The sequence below is a fragment of the Habropoda laboriosa genome, unplaced genomic scaffold (genome assembly GCF_001263275.1).
Source record: "Habropoda laboriosa isolate 0110345459 unplaced genomic scaffold, ASM126327v1 scaffold318, whole genome shotgun sequence".
In the NCBI taxonomy this organism is placed as follows: domain Eukaryota; kingdom Metazoa; phylum Arthropoda; class Insecta; order Hymenoptera; family Apidae; genus Habropoda; species Habropoda laboriosa.
The window spans coordinates 131,459-147,334 of record NW_017100407.1 but is presented as its reverse complement, the minus strand read 5'-3'; the positions used below and the strand labels follow the sequence as shown (position 1 = coordinate 147,334).

Genomic DNA, 15,876 nt, shown 5'->3' with positions numbered 1-15,876 from the left:
AATAAATTATACCAAAAATTTTGAAAATTTGAATAATTTTTCATCGCGTGCTTGAATGTTGAGAAAATATAATTGAACACGTGTCGTGTGAAGTGCATGCGCAAGTGATGTCAAACAACAAGCAATATTCAATAGGTCGTAATTTTTTAGAGTGACTGGCAATCTTTTTAACTTCACCATCAAACTAAAGTACTTTAATATGAATGATGTAATCACAGATTGTTGATAATAATTGACATACGTATATCATAATAAGTAAATAGATAACGAATAAATAATATGAGTTTTATACTTACTTTTAATATTCAGTTAATAAATTGTAAACACTTAATGTCAAACTCATAATCTATTTACTTGTCCATTATCAACACTTAAAACCTTATCGATTATCGAACATATCGAAAGTCGTTTCAACTATTTAGTACTTGCGCGTTGATGCAACAGAATAAAATTATGGCGCTCAAGTGTAATATGATTCTAACCTAACAAGTAGTCATGTCAAGTTACAGTAAATGTAACGAGATGTCAGACTAATTAAAATTTAGCTGTGTTCGCGTAAGATTCTTCAGTAGATAACATCATTTTTAAACAATACATAATCGCGAAAGGCAAACCTAAGATTCTTATTGCAATGCACAATTGTTTGATTACAGATTTTTCACTAAAATGCAATGACGTTCTCTAAACTGCATCGTGACACGTGAGCCGTATATGTGTGCGTGCGCGGGTTTTTTGATAGAAAAAACATACCTGTTTTATCGTACTTCCATGTGTTACACAATTCTAATGTTAAGTAGAGAGAAAAGAACATGTAAATAAGTAAAATTTCTACAGTTTTAGTAAATCATAATTAAAACAACAAAGCTTTCACATAAATGTTGAAAAAGGCAACATAAAAAAGTACCTTCAATGAAAGATTGTATCATTAATGTTATTAGATAAGATTGCAATAGGTATGAAACCTTTAATTCTTTACTAAGGTTAATATTTTAATATTTTAACTAAAAATTGTTTATTTAATATAGAAAGATATCTGTCATTATATCACTAATTTAGTTTTATTCTTTAAATGTGATAACACATTATAAATTCATAGAGTTTTCATCATGAAGTCTGCTAAAAATACTGGAACTGGCTCTTTATGGGGAGAATTACCAGCAAGAGAAACTGTGAAACAAGAAGTGATAACTCCAGATACCATAGAGAATGTTTGGAGACAAGTTATGGAAGAATCAAGCAACATTGATTGTGATTTTCAAATGGACAGGCAACCTGAGTATATACAGTAATGTTATTTATAACTAAAAAAATTAAAAAATGTTTCTTGGACATTTTGTAAATTTTGTAAATTTTCAGATTACCAATGGGAAACCTTCATGTGTTAAATACTATTAATCTTCATCAACAATTACGAATGATGGTAATAATATAAAATGATTAGTAGGAAAATAAAATTTATAGTTTTTTTGTTAAAATTTGCATTAATTTTCAGGAGGATGGAATGGTATTGGGAAATATGACAACAATTGAAGCACAAGATTTGCAAGAAGGGAAAAAAACACAAAATTCTTTTTAGAAGTATATTTAAAGACTCTTCTACAATACACTATCTCACACCAGAAACAGCACGTTGTATACTAAGGCATGCAGTTATTATTCTTTTAGCTCATATTGGATTTGAAAAGTCTTCAGATATAGCTATAGAAACACTTACGGATATTGCCGATCATTTTCTGAGGAGAATGACGCTCTTAATGAAAGTAGCATATGAACAGAAAGATCATGGTTTTCCTGTAAGATCAAATTTATTATCATTTATTTTCATTTGACTATACGTATCATTTTACTGTTCACAAAAATGGAAATTTGTAAAAAAGCGTGTATATATCTTATTCTTATAGGATATAGTAGAAAGGGTTTTGTTGGAAACAGGTGTTGGTGGTGTAGCTGCTCTTCATGACTACTATCAGGAATACATATTGAAATTTGAAGGAAACATGAAAAAGAAGGTTGAAGCAATGATGGAGAAACAGAGGCAACTTGAACTTAATGCTTATAGTTCTAAGTATTTAACCGCACTGAAATAGCTGTAATGTTTTAAAAGAAGAAGTGTTTTCTCTCTGTTAATATTTGTTCAATTTATAGGATGGTTTTAGATGAAGCGGCGAATAAATTACAATTCGAAGAACTCGATGAATTCGGTAATGTCTACCGAGAAGTGCCAACTCTTCAGTTGTTAGATCCTGAAATGGGTTTTCCTCCTAGTCTCGATGCTGGCTTCCAAATGTTGTATAGTCTTGAACAGGATGAGTAAGTTACTCTTATCAATATTATTTTTATACATAACATCGTGATATTAATGGTTGTAGATTAAACAACTTGGAAGTAGAAGAAGAAGAAGTAAATGTAAGTGATTCGCCGAGTACCGGACAACGACCTGACACATCCAGTGATAAAAAAAAATCTTGATACATTTGATAATGGTACAATTCTAATTTTTCTTACTTTTATTTCTTGTAAAGAAAAATTTATAACAAATTCTTAATATTACTAATGTTTCTAAAATTGTATATAAGTTTATTAAAAAATAATAAGAAAATCTAATAATGTATAAAACTTTAAAAATCATGTTGTTCAATTTATTTTATATTATATACACTCAATGTTTATTTGAACATAGGTCAAATAGTAATTATACGTTTTGTAGTAAATTAGAATTCAAATCACAAACTAGTGACCTCTATATATAACATACCGACCGCCGCCACGCGTCCCAGAGTACTTTGCGAGGCCGTTGACAACACGTCAAAAATGGCAGATCCAGCACCTAGTAAAAGTGATATTGAAGAAATTTTTAAAAGATTACGAGCTATTCCGGCAAATAAGGTTTGCTTCTCTATTTATTACTTCATTATACAATGTTGAATACCGAACTGTATAAGAATGCACAACATTATACCTGACAATAATTTCAAACACGTCATATTTTCATTTCCAACCTGTAATTTTCGTAGAAACCTTCGTTTCGTGGTGACGCATATTATAGAATAGTTTATGTCAATTTGCATTTCAAGAATATTGACGAAAATTGTTAATTCTCGTGCCAAAATAAGCTTCAAAATAATGAACACAATTTATACTTTATACTTCGGTAATTAATCAGTATTATTACAACATATAACGATTTTTTTTTTAGACATGTTTCGATTGCAATGCAAAAAATCCAGCATGGTCCAGTGTGACTTATGGTGTCTTCTTATGCATCGACTGTTCCGCAGTTCATCGAGGATTTGGTGTACATTTGACATTTGTTCGATCCACTCAACTTGATACAAACTGGACTTGGTTGCAATTAAGAAACATGCAATTAGGAGGAAATGCAAATGCTGTCAGTGTTTTTATTTGAAAAAAATTATAATTATTAACTGTTATCACAACAAGTCATTATTTTCAAACTAGTTATTTTAAACAAATTTTCATTATGTTTATTAGAGAAAGTATTTTGCAAAATATAATTGCACGTCAACTGATGCTCATCAAAAATATAACTCACGTGCTGCTAGGCAGTACAGAGAAAGACTCGCACAAGCATCTGCTGAAGCAATGCGACGTTATGGAACAAAGGTAAAATTTGCAGTGTCTATATTTACACTTACTTTACAGAACATACACTTTAGTTAAACATTTTATAATTACAAATATGATAATTATAGGTTTTACTTCCTTCAACAAAAAATAAGACAATGGTGAGCTGTAAAACTACTTTCACAAAAACATATCATGAGATAACTAACATTTGCTTAACTCTTTATTTTAAAAGATAGCTTTGTAAAGATTGATATGTGATTATTTATACACTATTTGTTGTTGATAATTGTAAAAATATGCACTATTATTTTAGAAATTTATTTATTACTGTACATTTTGTTTCACTCATTGTATCCATGAATTACTTCGGGCTATTTTTATTATGTAACTAACTCACCCAACAAGTGTGTGTATCTTACATAAAGTATATAGTATCTTAAAAAAGATTGTTTGAAAATAGTTTTAAAGCAATTAACTTTTCTTAAAGTTATATTATTTTGTAGTTACATGTAGGTGAAGGTCCAACATCAGCATCTGAAGAACAAGGTGATATTGATTTCTTTAAAGAACATGAAAATGTTGAAGCACATCATAATGAATCTTTAACACATGCTGAAGGAAATTTAGTTTCTGCTAGTAATTCTGTATCAAATAATGACAATGAGGAAAAAAATAATCAAAAAGATTCTTTAGAAAATGCTGGTAATTTTTTGGGACCTACTGTTAAGTTATCTGATCATACCTCACATTTGATATCCGAGAGGAAACCTACTATAGGTGGCAGAAAAATTCAGAATAAACGAACTGGTGTAAGTATACAAATGATTATTTATTTATTCGTCACTTACATTTATGCAGTTTAATATTCCATTGTGTAAAGTTTTTGTAAATTGAAGCATCTTTGCTATTGCAATACTAATACAATATTAAAATACCTACATAGTTTCGTTTAAAAGAGTGCTGTCGATTTTTATATTTTTCTAACAGTTAGGGAAAAAAGCTGGAGGTTTAGGTGCTCAGAGGGTTAAAACAAACTTTGATGAATTAGAAAAAAGCGTAGCTGAAGCTAGAAAAGATTCACAGGAGAAAGATCAAGAAAATACAAAGGAAGAACAGGAAGAAATTGCTACTCGTCTCGCATATCGATACGAACAGAATTTAACTGAACAAGCTAAAAAGATAGAACAAAGAACGAAACAATTAGATCCTTCCAAAGCAACGCAAGCAGAGCGTCTTGGTATGGGATTTAATACGCGAAGGTAATGTTCGTACTTTTGTTTTTATAGATGCATTTACTAAATTTGTATACACATACATACTTTTTGCATTTGTATGTACATATATGTACACAATTTTATGTATGCATTTTTAAACACTGAATTACAATTTTATGTAATATTTCACAAAAAATGAATACTGTTATAAAAACTTAATACAGTATGTTATAAAGTGTATAATTTACAGTGGTGCGAGTCACTCTGCGCTTGGTGATATGCGGACAATAGCACAGGAAACATCATCAAAGACTATCACTGCTTCTGCACCAACGCAAAGAGATCTCGATATCGAACGAGGTCTTTTTATTAATTTAGACGAATTTTATGCGGCCTTATTTACCCCAGAAGAAGTTGTTGTTACCGCAGAGCCAGAACAACCAAAACGAGTAGCTCCTCTGAGCAGACCAATTAATGCTAAAAATGACAGCAAAACGACAGCAGAAGGAGAAGCACAAAAGAAATTTGGTAGTGCCAAGGCTATTAGTTCAGATCAGTATTTTCAGGACAGTAAAGATGATGATTCAGTGAGTTGATATTACAATATTGATATTTTTTTTATGATTTATTTTTTTATTTAAAATAAAATTTTCATATGTCAATTACAGTGGGAACGTAAAAGCAATCTTCGACGTTTTGAAGGTTCATCTAGTATTTCATCAGCTGACTACTTTGGCACAGGAAGTTCTACCGCAACATCTCCCACGTCTTCTTTGTCAATGCGTCTTAGTGGTGGAAGTGCTGGAGTTGTTGATTTAGATGATGTTAGAGAAAGTGTACGTCAAGGAGTAAATAAGGTCGCAGGCAGAATAAGTTCTATCGCCAATGCGGCTGTTTCCTCTCTACAAGACCGCTATGGACTTTGAATGAAAACTTATTGCATTTTACTAAAATTGTTACTAAACTTATATCTGGACACTTCCTGTCCATTGTTCGAAATTGTAAATAAAAACTTGTAATTCAGCTTATTCGTAATTTGCTTTTTAAAGTTACAAAATACGACGACAATAATGATAAAGGGAAATGCTATCTTGATACAAAATGAATTTTTTTTTTCAGAAGTTTGTGTTTATAAAATTTTAAACAACGAGCATTCATAAAAAAAGCTTAACAAATTTTATAACCTTCGACGGGAGGGGCATAAAAGTAAAATATGATTGTTTCATTATGATGTAAAATTAAATATAAACAATTTAAAAAATGGTGACGTAAAATATTAGTAATTTAAATATAAGGATTTGGTCTAATAGATTCCTTGCAGCGAGAAATTAAATGAGAATATGGTTTTCCATGAAGAAAACATACGAGGACAACTGTCATATTGTCACAACCAGTACCCATTAAAGCATCTGGTGCAAGGCAGTGTTTCATAAGCTGTTCACAAATTTCTTCGGGATCCATTGTGTCTTGTTCTTGTCCTGTCCCAAATTTCGGCTGAACTAAACGTGTTCTGACAAAATTCACTACCTCGTTATTTGTCATTACATCCCAAATGCCATCACAGGCCAAAACAACAAATTCCCAATCTTCTGTTAATTGACCTTCTTGAATTTCGGGAAAAGCTATAAATATAATATTGATAAAATATTATTTTTCACTAATCGATTTTCTACTTATTTTTAATATTACCAGTTACGATTTGTTCCTGTGCTGATTTGCGGTCATTTCGTTTAAATATAAAATCACCAAGGGCGCGAGATAATGCTAGCTGACCATTGACTCTGTTAAATTCAACCCAACCACCAGCAGCTTCAATTCTTTCACGTTCGCCCTTTAAGATAGGTTTATGATCACGACTAAGGGGAACAGCATCACCATTGATACTTGCTACTGCCCTACTATCACCTGCATTTGCCTATAAAAATCTTATAAAACAATAATAGAAATAACAAAAAGAATAGTAAGTTAAAAAAGACTTACAATATATACAACATTGTCCTTAATAAGAAGAGCTATGACAGTAGTTCCTGCTTGTTCATCTTTAAGTGCTGCATCATTTTGCATTGCCTTATCTAGTTCCAGGAAACCTTGTTCTATAGCTTCAATAATGCGACCATTTTTATACTCACTTCTTCTAGTTATATACTCATGAAGGTGTTTTCCAGCATGTTGTGCCATTGCTGCACCTATCAATATTATCTATCACTTCTTTGAGCACAGAAGTAATTACAGTTAGACTTATTTACTATAACTTCTTATTTATAGCAGTTATAATAGGACCTGAAACTTTCTTTTGAAGTATATTTTTTTCAGTTTGCATTATATTAATACAATACATTATATCTTTATATAAAGTTTGAATAATGGTGGAATTTTCCAATTCTGATATTTAATTTTATTTACTTTTATTTCATATTCTCACCTCCATGGCCATCATATACTGCAAAAAATGCAGTACCAGGATCATCAGGTAACGAAAGTATATGTACATGGCAGTCTTCCATTTTAACACGCCAACCTTGCATACAAGAACTTCCAACACGATAGTTTGAATTTCTGCAACATGCTGACTTCTTAGCTGTCACAGGCTCACCAAGTGTTTGACCCATTATTTTTCTAAAGATTCTAACACAATTTATAACATATTATTAGTCATTTAGAATAATATATTTAGATGATACAGCTTTTTAGTAACAAAAGATGAACTTAAAATGTTTTCAAAGTAATATCTTATTAGTTACATTTCTCTTGAAATCTTAATTATTGATTTATTTACGTCATTTATAATTGACTGCTTTTTTGTCAAATTATTTTACTACATTCTGCTCTTAATTGACGATTTACTTATCGAATTTATTAACACTAGATTATTTTTATGTAAAATTTGCTTTTATCATTACTATAAAATTTGTAATTCTTGTATTAATCTAGAATTTTGACACAAATTCTTTATAACAAAACTAAAATCTAACGTCAAACATCGAAGATGATCTAACCTCTTGCAGAATTTTATACGCATCGCATCTTCTACAATTCAAGATTACAGAAATATCCTTTAAAAATAATGTTTGCGCTTATATATATTAGAATCTATCATTAGCTCTTGATCTATTTACGCGGTCTTAATTTGGCATCCGATCTCACCTTCATATGCTGTCAAACGAACAAAAGCAAATCTAACTGTCTTATGTACTATGCGTTTCATAGAAATTTTTGCGAGTTATACAGGGTGTTTCGTTTAATTGGAAACGATGGAATATCTCATGAAGAGTTGAAGTTATAAAAAAAAAATGTTCTTACAAAAATTGTTTGGTATCAAGGGGGGCATTGCGTAATATAAATAATTTTTCTGTAGGTGTAGCGATGGGTGAGATATCAAAGTCAAATTTTTTAAATAGAACCCTGTATCTTTGATTCATAGTATGGTATTGTTTGTTGAGACGAATACAATGACCTATCACATGATATAATTTCATGCAGAGAAGGTCATAAATTAGATCCAGAGTTAGATGAACGCAAGCCGCTAGCATACTTACGTGGCTGTATCTGCTTGCCGCTATGCCGCGTCAATCAGGCTGTGCACTGGCTTCTTATCGCCCCTTATGTCTCTACCTTAAAGGTCCTTTTCACGAGACTGCATTATCCATTTATACCAAATCAATTCTTCCATTTTTGACGAAATGTTCTTCCTACTGTGAAGGAAGTGTCAATATTGTAACAAACTGTATGTAAATGGATTTTAGTTTTCACTCTTACAATGATATCATGTGATAGGTCATTGTATTCGTCTCAACAAACACTACCATACTATGAATACAAAACTACAGGGTTGATTTAAAAAAATTAACTTGACTTTGATATCTCTCCCACCATTATACCTACAGAAAAATTATTTATATTACGCAATGTCCCCCTTGATACCAAACAACTTTTGTAACAACACTTTTCTGATAACTTCAACCTCTCGTGAGGTATTCCATCGTTTCCAGTTAACACGCTGTATATATGTATATCATAAAATTTTTATAACACTGTAACTTTATGCCACAAATTTTTGTATTTAACCATACAGGAGTACACTGTCAATTACCAATTCTGTTGTAAAAATTATTCAAAAATGTGTAGTCTATCTAAAACGTATCAACAGCTGATTACACCGTGACGGTTCGTTGATCGAGTATAACCAGATAAAAAAAAGACGGCGTGACCGAATGGCTCAGCGAACAGCTGATCTTCGTCACGTGTTCTTATGAATTTGTTCTGCATACAAAACGATAAATGTTAATATTTTCTTGACAAAATAAAATGCTGCATATACGTGGAATCTGTGATATATGCAGTATTATTGATATTTTATGAAATTGTATTAAGAAACTTAAGTCCAAATAATAGAAATAATGTAACATTATGATAGGTTAGGATAGTGCAACTTAACGTGCATTATTCAAAATCCTTTGCATGTAATATAATTCATCGTACAATATATTTTGAAGCAAATAATATAGTGTACAATGGGACAGGATAAAAATTCAGAATCTAACAGTGTTTTGTCTGAAAGCGAAAATCATGGTGCGTTAGAAAACGCTGTTGTGTCTACTGAAACTAAGAAAGATGTAAAACCACATAAATGTACTTTTGCTGGATGTGATGCTGCTTTTCGTAGACCATCCAAATTAGCAAGACATATCAGATATCATACTGGAGAGGTAATGTTTATTTCATATATTTTTTCCATTTTTTAATTCTTCTTTGGTTTTTTTTAATAACTTCATTTAAATTGATATTAAGCATTTATTTTTAGAGATGTTACAAATGTAATCATCCACAATGTAACAAAGCCTATACGAATGCTTGTCATTTGAAACGGCATATGGAAACTCATAGTAGCATAAAGAAATTATATGTGTAAGTAAATGGTTTTTTAGTGAAACTTGTTTTAATGATCAAACATATTACCTTACTTTGGTTCCATTTCAGTTGTCCAAAGTGCTCATTGCATATTAGTAATGCACATAATTTAAAGCGTCATTTAAGTGCAATACATGGAGATCATAATAATAAACTGGTTTGCCAAGAATGTAATGAAACTTTTGCAAAAAAATATCAGCTCAAAGCACATGTGGCAATACATAGTTCAATTTCATATACATGTGATCAATGTAACAAAAACTTCAAAGACTGTAAAAAATTTGACAGACATAAAACAAATCATGAAAAAGGAAGAAAAAGATATCCATGCACTATGCCAGAATGTAATGAAGTTTTTGAAAAATGGGTACTTCTTTGTGCTCATATAAGAACACAGCATGTTTATGGTAAATATTCATTAACGTGATTAAGTAAAAATGTTTTACAAATTTTTTTAATAAAGATTATAAATGCACAACTTGTGGTAAAGTATTCTTGAGTAAACAACATTTAAAAAGGCATTCTGAAGTTCATATGGAAAGTAGGTCTGTTATATCTTGTCCATTTGAAAAATGTCCTCGAGTTTATTATTTTAAAAGAAATTTAACGACTCATATACGAACTTATCACTTGGAAGACAAATATGAGTGTGATATATGTAAAATAAAGATTGGAACAAAACGAAGATTAGAAGAGCACATTCAAAAACTACACATGTCAGAAAAGAAGATAAAACAGATAAAAAGAAAGTCGCAGCGTAGAAAACGGAAAGATGCTGGGATGCCTAAAAAAAGTGTGATAACCAAATTAGTTGGGGTAAACTTACCAGCAAAAATAGAAAAGATGGTATTAGAAAGAAAGGACAATATACCATTCATAGAACAATTTGCAATGGTATTAAGGTCTAGGAAGCTAAAAAATGATTATTCTTAGGATTTTTTTTTAGAAGAAATGTTAATTGGTAATTGAATAAACTTGTTAATAAACGGACTCGATCCCGTAGCAATATTACCTTTACACTTACACACCAAGTTCAATTTGAAACCGAGCGGTAAAAGACCGATGCGGCAGCTGACACTTAAAAGCCTATAACTTTGGTAATTTTTAGAATTTCGAAATTTCCTTTTAACTACATATTCTTTAAACCTCAAAGAAGTGAAAAATCTGAAAAAAGTTTTCGATTTTTTCAAAGTTCTAGACCGAAACCTCCCCTTAAATGACAAACCAGATTCATAATTTACTAGTTCATATGATATGAAAGTCATAGAGTAATCTCTTTGTAATTTAATTTTTAAATTTATAATAATTGTGTATCATAAAATTTCTTTTCCTTTTACTGGTTTTAAACTAATGAAATGTAAATGTCTTTTCATAAAGATTGAAATACTTAACAGTTATGAAAAAGTTTTTAAATTTTATATTTTGTAATATGATGTAAACATTCTATTTGACCCATAAAAATAAGGCGAGAACATGTATCAAAACTTAGTAGCAACAAGATAAAGATAAACCTTACTTATGAATATAGAAAAAACTGCGTATGCCAAAAAATTTTATTTCTATTTTTTTTGGCCAAAGAGTACAGCATTTCAATAAAAACAAATTTATCATTGAAAACATTAAACATTCAAAAAGAACAGTTATTTAATATTTAAGTAATAGAAGTCCATCATTGCTAAAATTTTTTTAATTTTTTTATATCTCATTTTTGTCATTTACAGCAATTCTTGTTTTTATTCTACATTTAACAGCAGTATTTTATTACATCTATCAGTAATAAAATGTATGTAAAAATTGTGTCGTAAAATAAATTTAATTCATGTTTTTCTAAATTTTTTTTTCTCTTGTCTCTTGCTTTTTACATATTTCAAAGAATTTATTATAATTGGCATAAACTATTTAATAAATTAAGATTAGAACATCCAGTTGAATAGAATATGTAACATAATCTTCTGTAAATATAAAAGCAATAAAAAGAGCATTGTCAAGAATATAAAATTAAATTCATATATTTGAATTATTAGAATATTAATAAGTATTCTGAATAATGGATACCCATATTATCCGAATAAAATAAATTTTTACTGGTAATGTTTCAAGGTACTCAAATGGTCACTTAGTATGTTTTGAATTAATTACATTTTTATTTAAAAAATATTTAAGTACCTTAGTAACTTTTTTTAAATTACTATTTTTTATTACTTGTCCTGAAGATTCAAAGAATAACTCAGGTACTTGTTCAGGTAACAAATATTATTTTGCATGTTTGTACTATTCAAACATCATTGTTACAACATTCGGATAGTATGAATATCTAATAAGAATTCCCGTATTGTTCAACAAAATTTGAAATATTTTCGTACTGCTAAAAGCACACATGAAAAATACAGGATATAATCGCAAAAAATATTTTCACCTATGTTATTAGATGGAAAAAAAAAGCTTAAGAGAATATTGATCAATGCAATTTTATGAAAAAAATCATTGCTTGTGATAATAATCGTATTTAGTAGTAACTTTCATAATACATATTGTATCGACATATTTTTCACTGCCATCTATAAAAGCCATTTCGAACAGTCCTAACCTCTAAAATAATTTTGAATAATAAGTAGTACATTCATACAATCGAATAGAAAGTCGATCGTTAACGGTATCGGTTTCAAAAATATCTAACAACGTTAATTTAATTAGACAAATGACTAACATTTTAATTTTTCATTTTAACATGATAAAATATCGGAAAAAAATACAAAAGAAGAAAAGCGACAGATATCAATGACTAAGAAATCTGACGTTTCCTAATTCTCTACGAATATTTCTAACATTTAAGATTTCAATTTATTTACGCTACCCTTCTATTAACTGCGTTTACTAAAATGACGCGTTTTGAGTTTCGAGTTCAAATCATGGCAATTTTTTACGTGATATTTTGTTCCGATTGTCTCGGCTCGCTTGCTTTTTACTGCAAAACGATCTTACACGATAATAAATCCCGTTGTATTGTTAATCGTCAATTGAACCATTCGAGTGCAGAGCAGCTTTGCACGCCTTCAAAATTTTGGTTTTAAATAGCAAAAAGTTCATTCGGGAATTCAGGTAAAATTAAGGAATCGAGACAGAAAGAAATGTTTGCCTTTATTTTGTTAACACTATTTAAAAAGTTTATTAACTGATACTGATCAAATAACAGTGAATCACGAACGATTTTGTCAATGAGAAGACAACTGTTGGACGTGCAACATTGCTTTACATGCGTTCAACAGCTGTTCTCTAACGGAAGAAATGCAAAAAGTGTATTCGTAGTTTTCGCATTTCCCGTTGGAGCATCGAGGAGTGCGATCGCAATCCTCTGCACTCAAATGGTCAAGCATCCTATCGTCGACAAACGTTGTCCGAGTATTTTTATTTCTTTTTTTAACTCTCTGCGAACTAGTTCATTTTTTTTGTCGCGATTCGTTGCAAAACAATTTTACGTTATGAGACCATCGGCAGCGTGAACTTTGGGTGAAATCGATTTCTAGAGAGTTTACAAAAATACGATCAATACGCGCGTTTGCAAAGAGCTAAAGCGGACAAACTTTTGTCTTACAAGGAAAAATATAAAATATTGATCGATTACTGCAACGATATGTATGACAGAGATATATTTTGTTTCTTTGTTTTTTTCTTTTTTTTGTTTTTCGTGCATCCATTAAATCGTGATGCATCAGCGTGAAATTATTTCCCGTTGTATTACCTTTGGATCAAACAATTTGGGAACCATCGTTGCAATCGATTCAATCGTGATTCTCGTTCGAGTTAATTATTTCTTTGTTTTTTTTTCTCTGTTGTTTTCCCTACTTGTTCGGAACTCCTCGCAGTCGTTGAATTAAGTTAAATATCTCGCACTTCGCTATGTTTAATTTTATTTCGAATCAAACATCATATATAATTTTCTTCAAAAATTATTTATACACGATAAAAATATTTCACGGTAACAGAATATTTATTCGAACAGAAGAGTGTAACTAATTGTACGTTAAAACCAATGCAGGCCGCCTGACGGGAAATAGGGAAAACATTGCATCGTAAAGGATTAAAATGTCGATCGATTCTCTATCGGATATATCATGAAATGTCGGAAATTAATCGGTAATCGGATGAAACGATACTGATCTGATTAAGTACGATATCGTGAGTGAAATATTACATAAAACAGAAAATAATGTTTAATGAACATCCGTGAACGAAATGAAGATACATCATTGAACGTATGATCGAATCAAGCAACGACAATAATAACATATTTATTGAATCTGTAGTACAAAGAATATTTTCTGTCCTTTTCCATTCATTTTAATTCATCTTTGCTCAGAACTGTTATTCATAGTGGAGGCATATTAAAATTAGTATATTTTTTTTTATTAGAAAAATATTTTACACGCTTCTGTCTGGAAATATTTTAAATTAAAACATGACAGTTTTTAAAAGTTTGCATTATCTTCAATGCTTTGAGCATAAATGAATTAAAACACTTTTTACATTGACAAAAATAGTACCTCAAATTATTTTCTTTAGGAACAAAGTTATTGAATCATATTATAATTTTGTAAGTAGCTATGTTTGAACAATGTATATGTATTATTATCGTTTCTTGATCAAACAAGTCAACGTTTCCCAACCTATCAATTGTACACATATTTTGCACATGTTTTCCTCCTTTGTAGAAAAGGATTCTTAGAGAAAGCGAGCTTTTATTAGTCAAGGGCAGTTCACTAACCTATAATAAGGTTTTCCTTACTTTCCAAAAAAGTCTATATTATAATATATCATTCAATTGCTTTGCATCTTTTTCTTTTTTTTTTAAGAAACACAGTACAATGTTCCCCTTACAATTACAATGATCAGAAATCATGTTAAAAAACAAAAAAATACCAAGGATCAAGACAATCATGTACCATCATATTAAGTCAGAAATGAAAATGATTGGGAAACGCTGTACAAAAAGAAAACCTTCCTGTCTGCTGTCGTTTGCAAGTTCTATTCTCTGTTCAGCATCGATCATCAGACACCACCGTGGTGATTGTCCGTGAAAAAGAGCGGAGAAACCCTTCATAAATCTGTGCGTGTTACGACGAAAACGACGAATTTCATAACCTCTGTGCACTTATACGCACCCATATAGTATATTGCTGGGACCAAATGTTATATGCACGCGACTTATACATACACATAAGTACGGCAGGAAAGATATGTGTGTGTGTGTGTATGTATGTGTGTATGTATGTGAGTGAGTGAGTGGCTATGTTTGTTTGAAAAAAGTTACGTGTGGTGAAATGCGAAATGAGCGAGCGTGAGCGTGTCATGTGTTTGCGCACGCGGTTCAGTAACACGTGGGATGGAAGGGCCACGTTATTATGCTGAGAGATTAACAAATAAATATAATTACACGTACATCGCGCGCCCGTGCGTGCACGCATTAAACCTAATCACTAACAAATCGATATCGTTTTTTTTATAAAACAATTAAAATGAAACATTTGTACTTTAGCAGTATAGAGCAGTCGTTTTGTCGTACTTATTTACCTTAATATCATTATCGTCGTTTATATTATTTTATACATAATATATGTAATATTATACTTTTTTTTTTGTTTGCTTTTAAAGAACAATTCCCGCCTCGCTTGGCACGCCGTCATCCTCATCGTCATCGTCAGCTTAATCATCTTGATATTAATCGTGTTATACGTAGGCTGTTTCGTAAATCGTGAATCAATCAGAAAATTAAAAAGAGGAGATTCCACCAGTTACAGAAATAGAACGACCACGAATTAATAATTTACAGAGATTCTCGCGTGTTCCTTTTTAAATCGTCGTTACAATTTTATACGAGGATGCAAAAATTTCGATTCCAGAATTATTTTTACCATTAGGGTCGTCTTACATCTGACCGAGGAACCTTCCATTCTTGGCTGCTTTGCGATTTATAAAACATCCGGTATAGATATAGGTATGCAGTCGATATCTCGCCTATATAAAAAAGAAGAGTACGTATAATATATGCGGTACAGCGTACGCAACGAGATGTACGCTTGAGCTCAACTTATCTATAAATATACAATCATAGAATCAATATCAAACAAAATCATGATTATTGCAGAGTCCTGTCTTACGGGCGGAATAT

At 30.7% G+C, this 15,876-nt stretch overlaps 5 protein-coding genes across 6 annotated transcripts in view; 3 read left to right on the top strand and 2 right to left on the bottom strand.

The window, feature by feature from the left end:
* The window catches only part of LOC108575439 (MIT domain-containing protein 1-like), a 1,420-nt gene extending 1,077 nt beyond the window's left edge, over positions 1–343 (bottom strand). The window contains exon 1 of the mRNA XM_017938229.1: positions 340–343. Coding sequence (XP_017793718.1) covers positions 340–343 — 4 coding nt within the window. The remainder of the gene's footprint in view (positions 1–339) is intronic.
* Positions 344–963: 620 nt separating this feature from the next.
* LOC108575451 lies at positions 964–2,469 on the top strand. Its single transcript, XM_017938246.1, is given in 8 exon segments — positions 964–980; positions 1,097–1,285; positions 1,357–1,420; positions 1,493–1,572; positions 1,574–1,793; positions 1,902–2,065; positions 2,146–2,310; positions 2,370–2,469. Coding segments are annotated over 7 exon segments (972 nt in total). The 5' UTR covers positions 964–980; positions 1,097–1,106.
* A 342-nt stretch (positions 2,470–2,811) lies between these two features.
* On the top strand, positions 2,812–5,859 carry LOC108575447 (ADP-ribosylation factor GTPase-activating protein 2). Of its 2 annotated transcripts, XM_017938241.1 has the most exons (8): positions 2,812–2,886; positions 3,197–3,388; positions 3,493–3,624; positions 3,714–3,746; positions 4,092–4,397; positions 4,576–4,847; positions 5,053–5,389; positions 5,471–5,859. In XM_017938241.1, the coding sequence occupies exons 1-8, from the start codon at positions 2,812–2,814 to the stop codon at positions 5,726–5,728; spliced, it is 1,605 nt and encodes a 534-aa protein (XP_017793730.1). In that variant the 3' UTR covers positions 5,729–5,859. The 2 variants fall into 2 exon arrangements, with proteins under 2 accessions (XP_017793730.1, XP_017793731.1); XM_017938242.1 differs by lacking the exon at positions 3,714–3,746.
* A 227-nt stretch (positions 5,860–6,086) lies between these two features.
* LOC108575438 (probable protein phosphatase 2C T23F11.1) lies at positions 6,087–7,848 on the bottom strand. Its single transcript, XM_017938228.1, has 5 exons — positions 7,799–7,848; positions 7,225–7,427; positions 6,783–6,988; positions 6,492–6,717; positions 6,087–6,424 (listed from the first exon to the last, which is right to left on the bottom strand). The coding sequence occupies exons 1-5, from the start codon at positions 7,819–7,821 to the stop codon at positions 6,087–6,089; spliced, it is 996 nt and encodes a 331-aa protein (XP_017793717.1). The 5' UTR covers positions 7,822–7,848.
* A 1,446-nt stretch (positions 7,849–9,294) lies between these two features.
* LOC108575452 (zinc finger protein 501) lies at positions 9,295–10,916 on the top strand. The gene is made up of 4 exons (XM_017938247.1): positions 9,295–9,508; positions 9,604–9,707; positions 9,780–10,117; positions 10,174–10,916. The coding sequence occupies exons 1-4, from the start codon at positions 9,314–9,316 to the stop codon at positions 10,641–10,643; spliced, it is 1,107 nt and encodes a 368-aa protein (XP_017793736.1). The 5' UTR covers positions 9,295–9,313; the 3' UTR covers positions 10,644–10,916.
* Positions 10,917–15,876: the final 4,960 nt, after the last annotated feature.

Coding starts and splice junctions, on each gene's coding strand:
- LOC108575447 (XM_017938241.1), top strand. CDS start 2,812: ATGGCAGATCCAGCACCTAGTAAAAGTGATATTGAAGAAATTTTTAAA. Junction 2,887..3,196: donor GAGCTATTCCGGCAAATAAG/GTTTGCTTCTCT, acceptor TTTTTTTTTTAG/ACATGTTTCGATTGCAATGC. Junction 4,398..4,575: donor TTCAGAATAAACGAACTGGT/GTAAGTATACAA, acceptor TTTTTCTAACAG/TTAGGGAAAAAAGCTGGAGG.
- LOC108575452 (XM_017938247.1), top strand. CDS start 9,314: ATGGGACAGGATAAAAATTCAGAATCTAACAGTGTTTTGTCTGAAAGC. Junction 9,509..9,603: donor TCAGATATCATACTGGAGAG/GTAATGTTTATT, acceptor ATTTATTTTTAG/AGATGTTACAAATGTAATCA. Junction 9,708..9,779: donor AGCATAAAGAAATTATATGT/GTAAGTAAATGG, acceptor GTTCCATTTCAG/TTGTCCAAAGTGCTCATTGC.
- LOC108575438 (XM_017938228.1), bottom strand. CDS start 7,821: ATGCGTATAAAATTCTGCAAGAG. Junction 6,989..7,224: donor AGTATATGATGGCCATGGAG/GTGAGAATATGA, acceptor TAATATTGATAG/GTGCAGCAATGGCACAACAT. Junction 6,425..6,491: donor ACAGGAACAAATCGTAACTG/GTAATATTAAAA, acceptor TTATATTTATAG/CTTTTCCCGAAATTCAAGAA.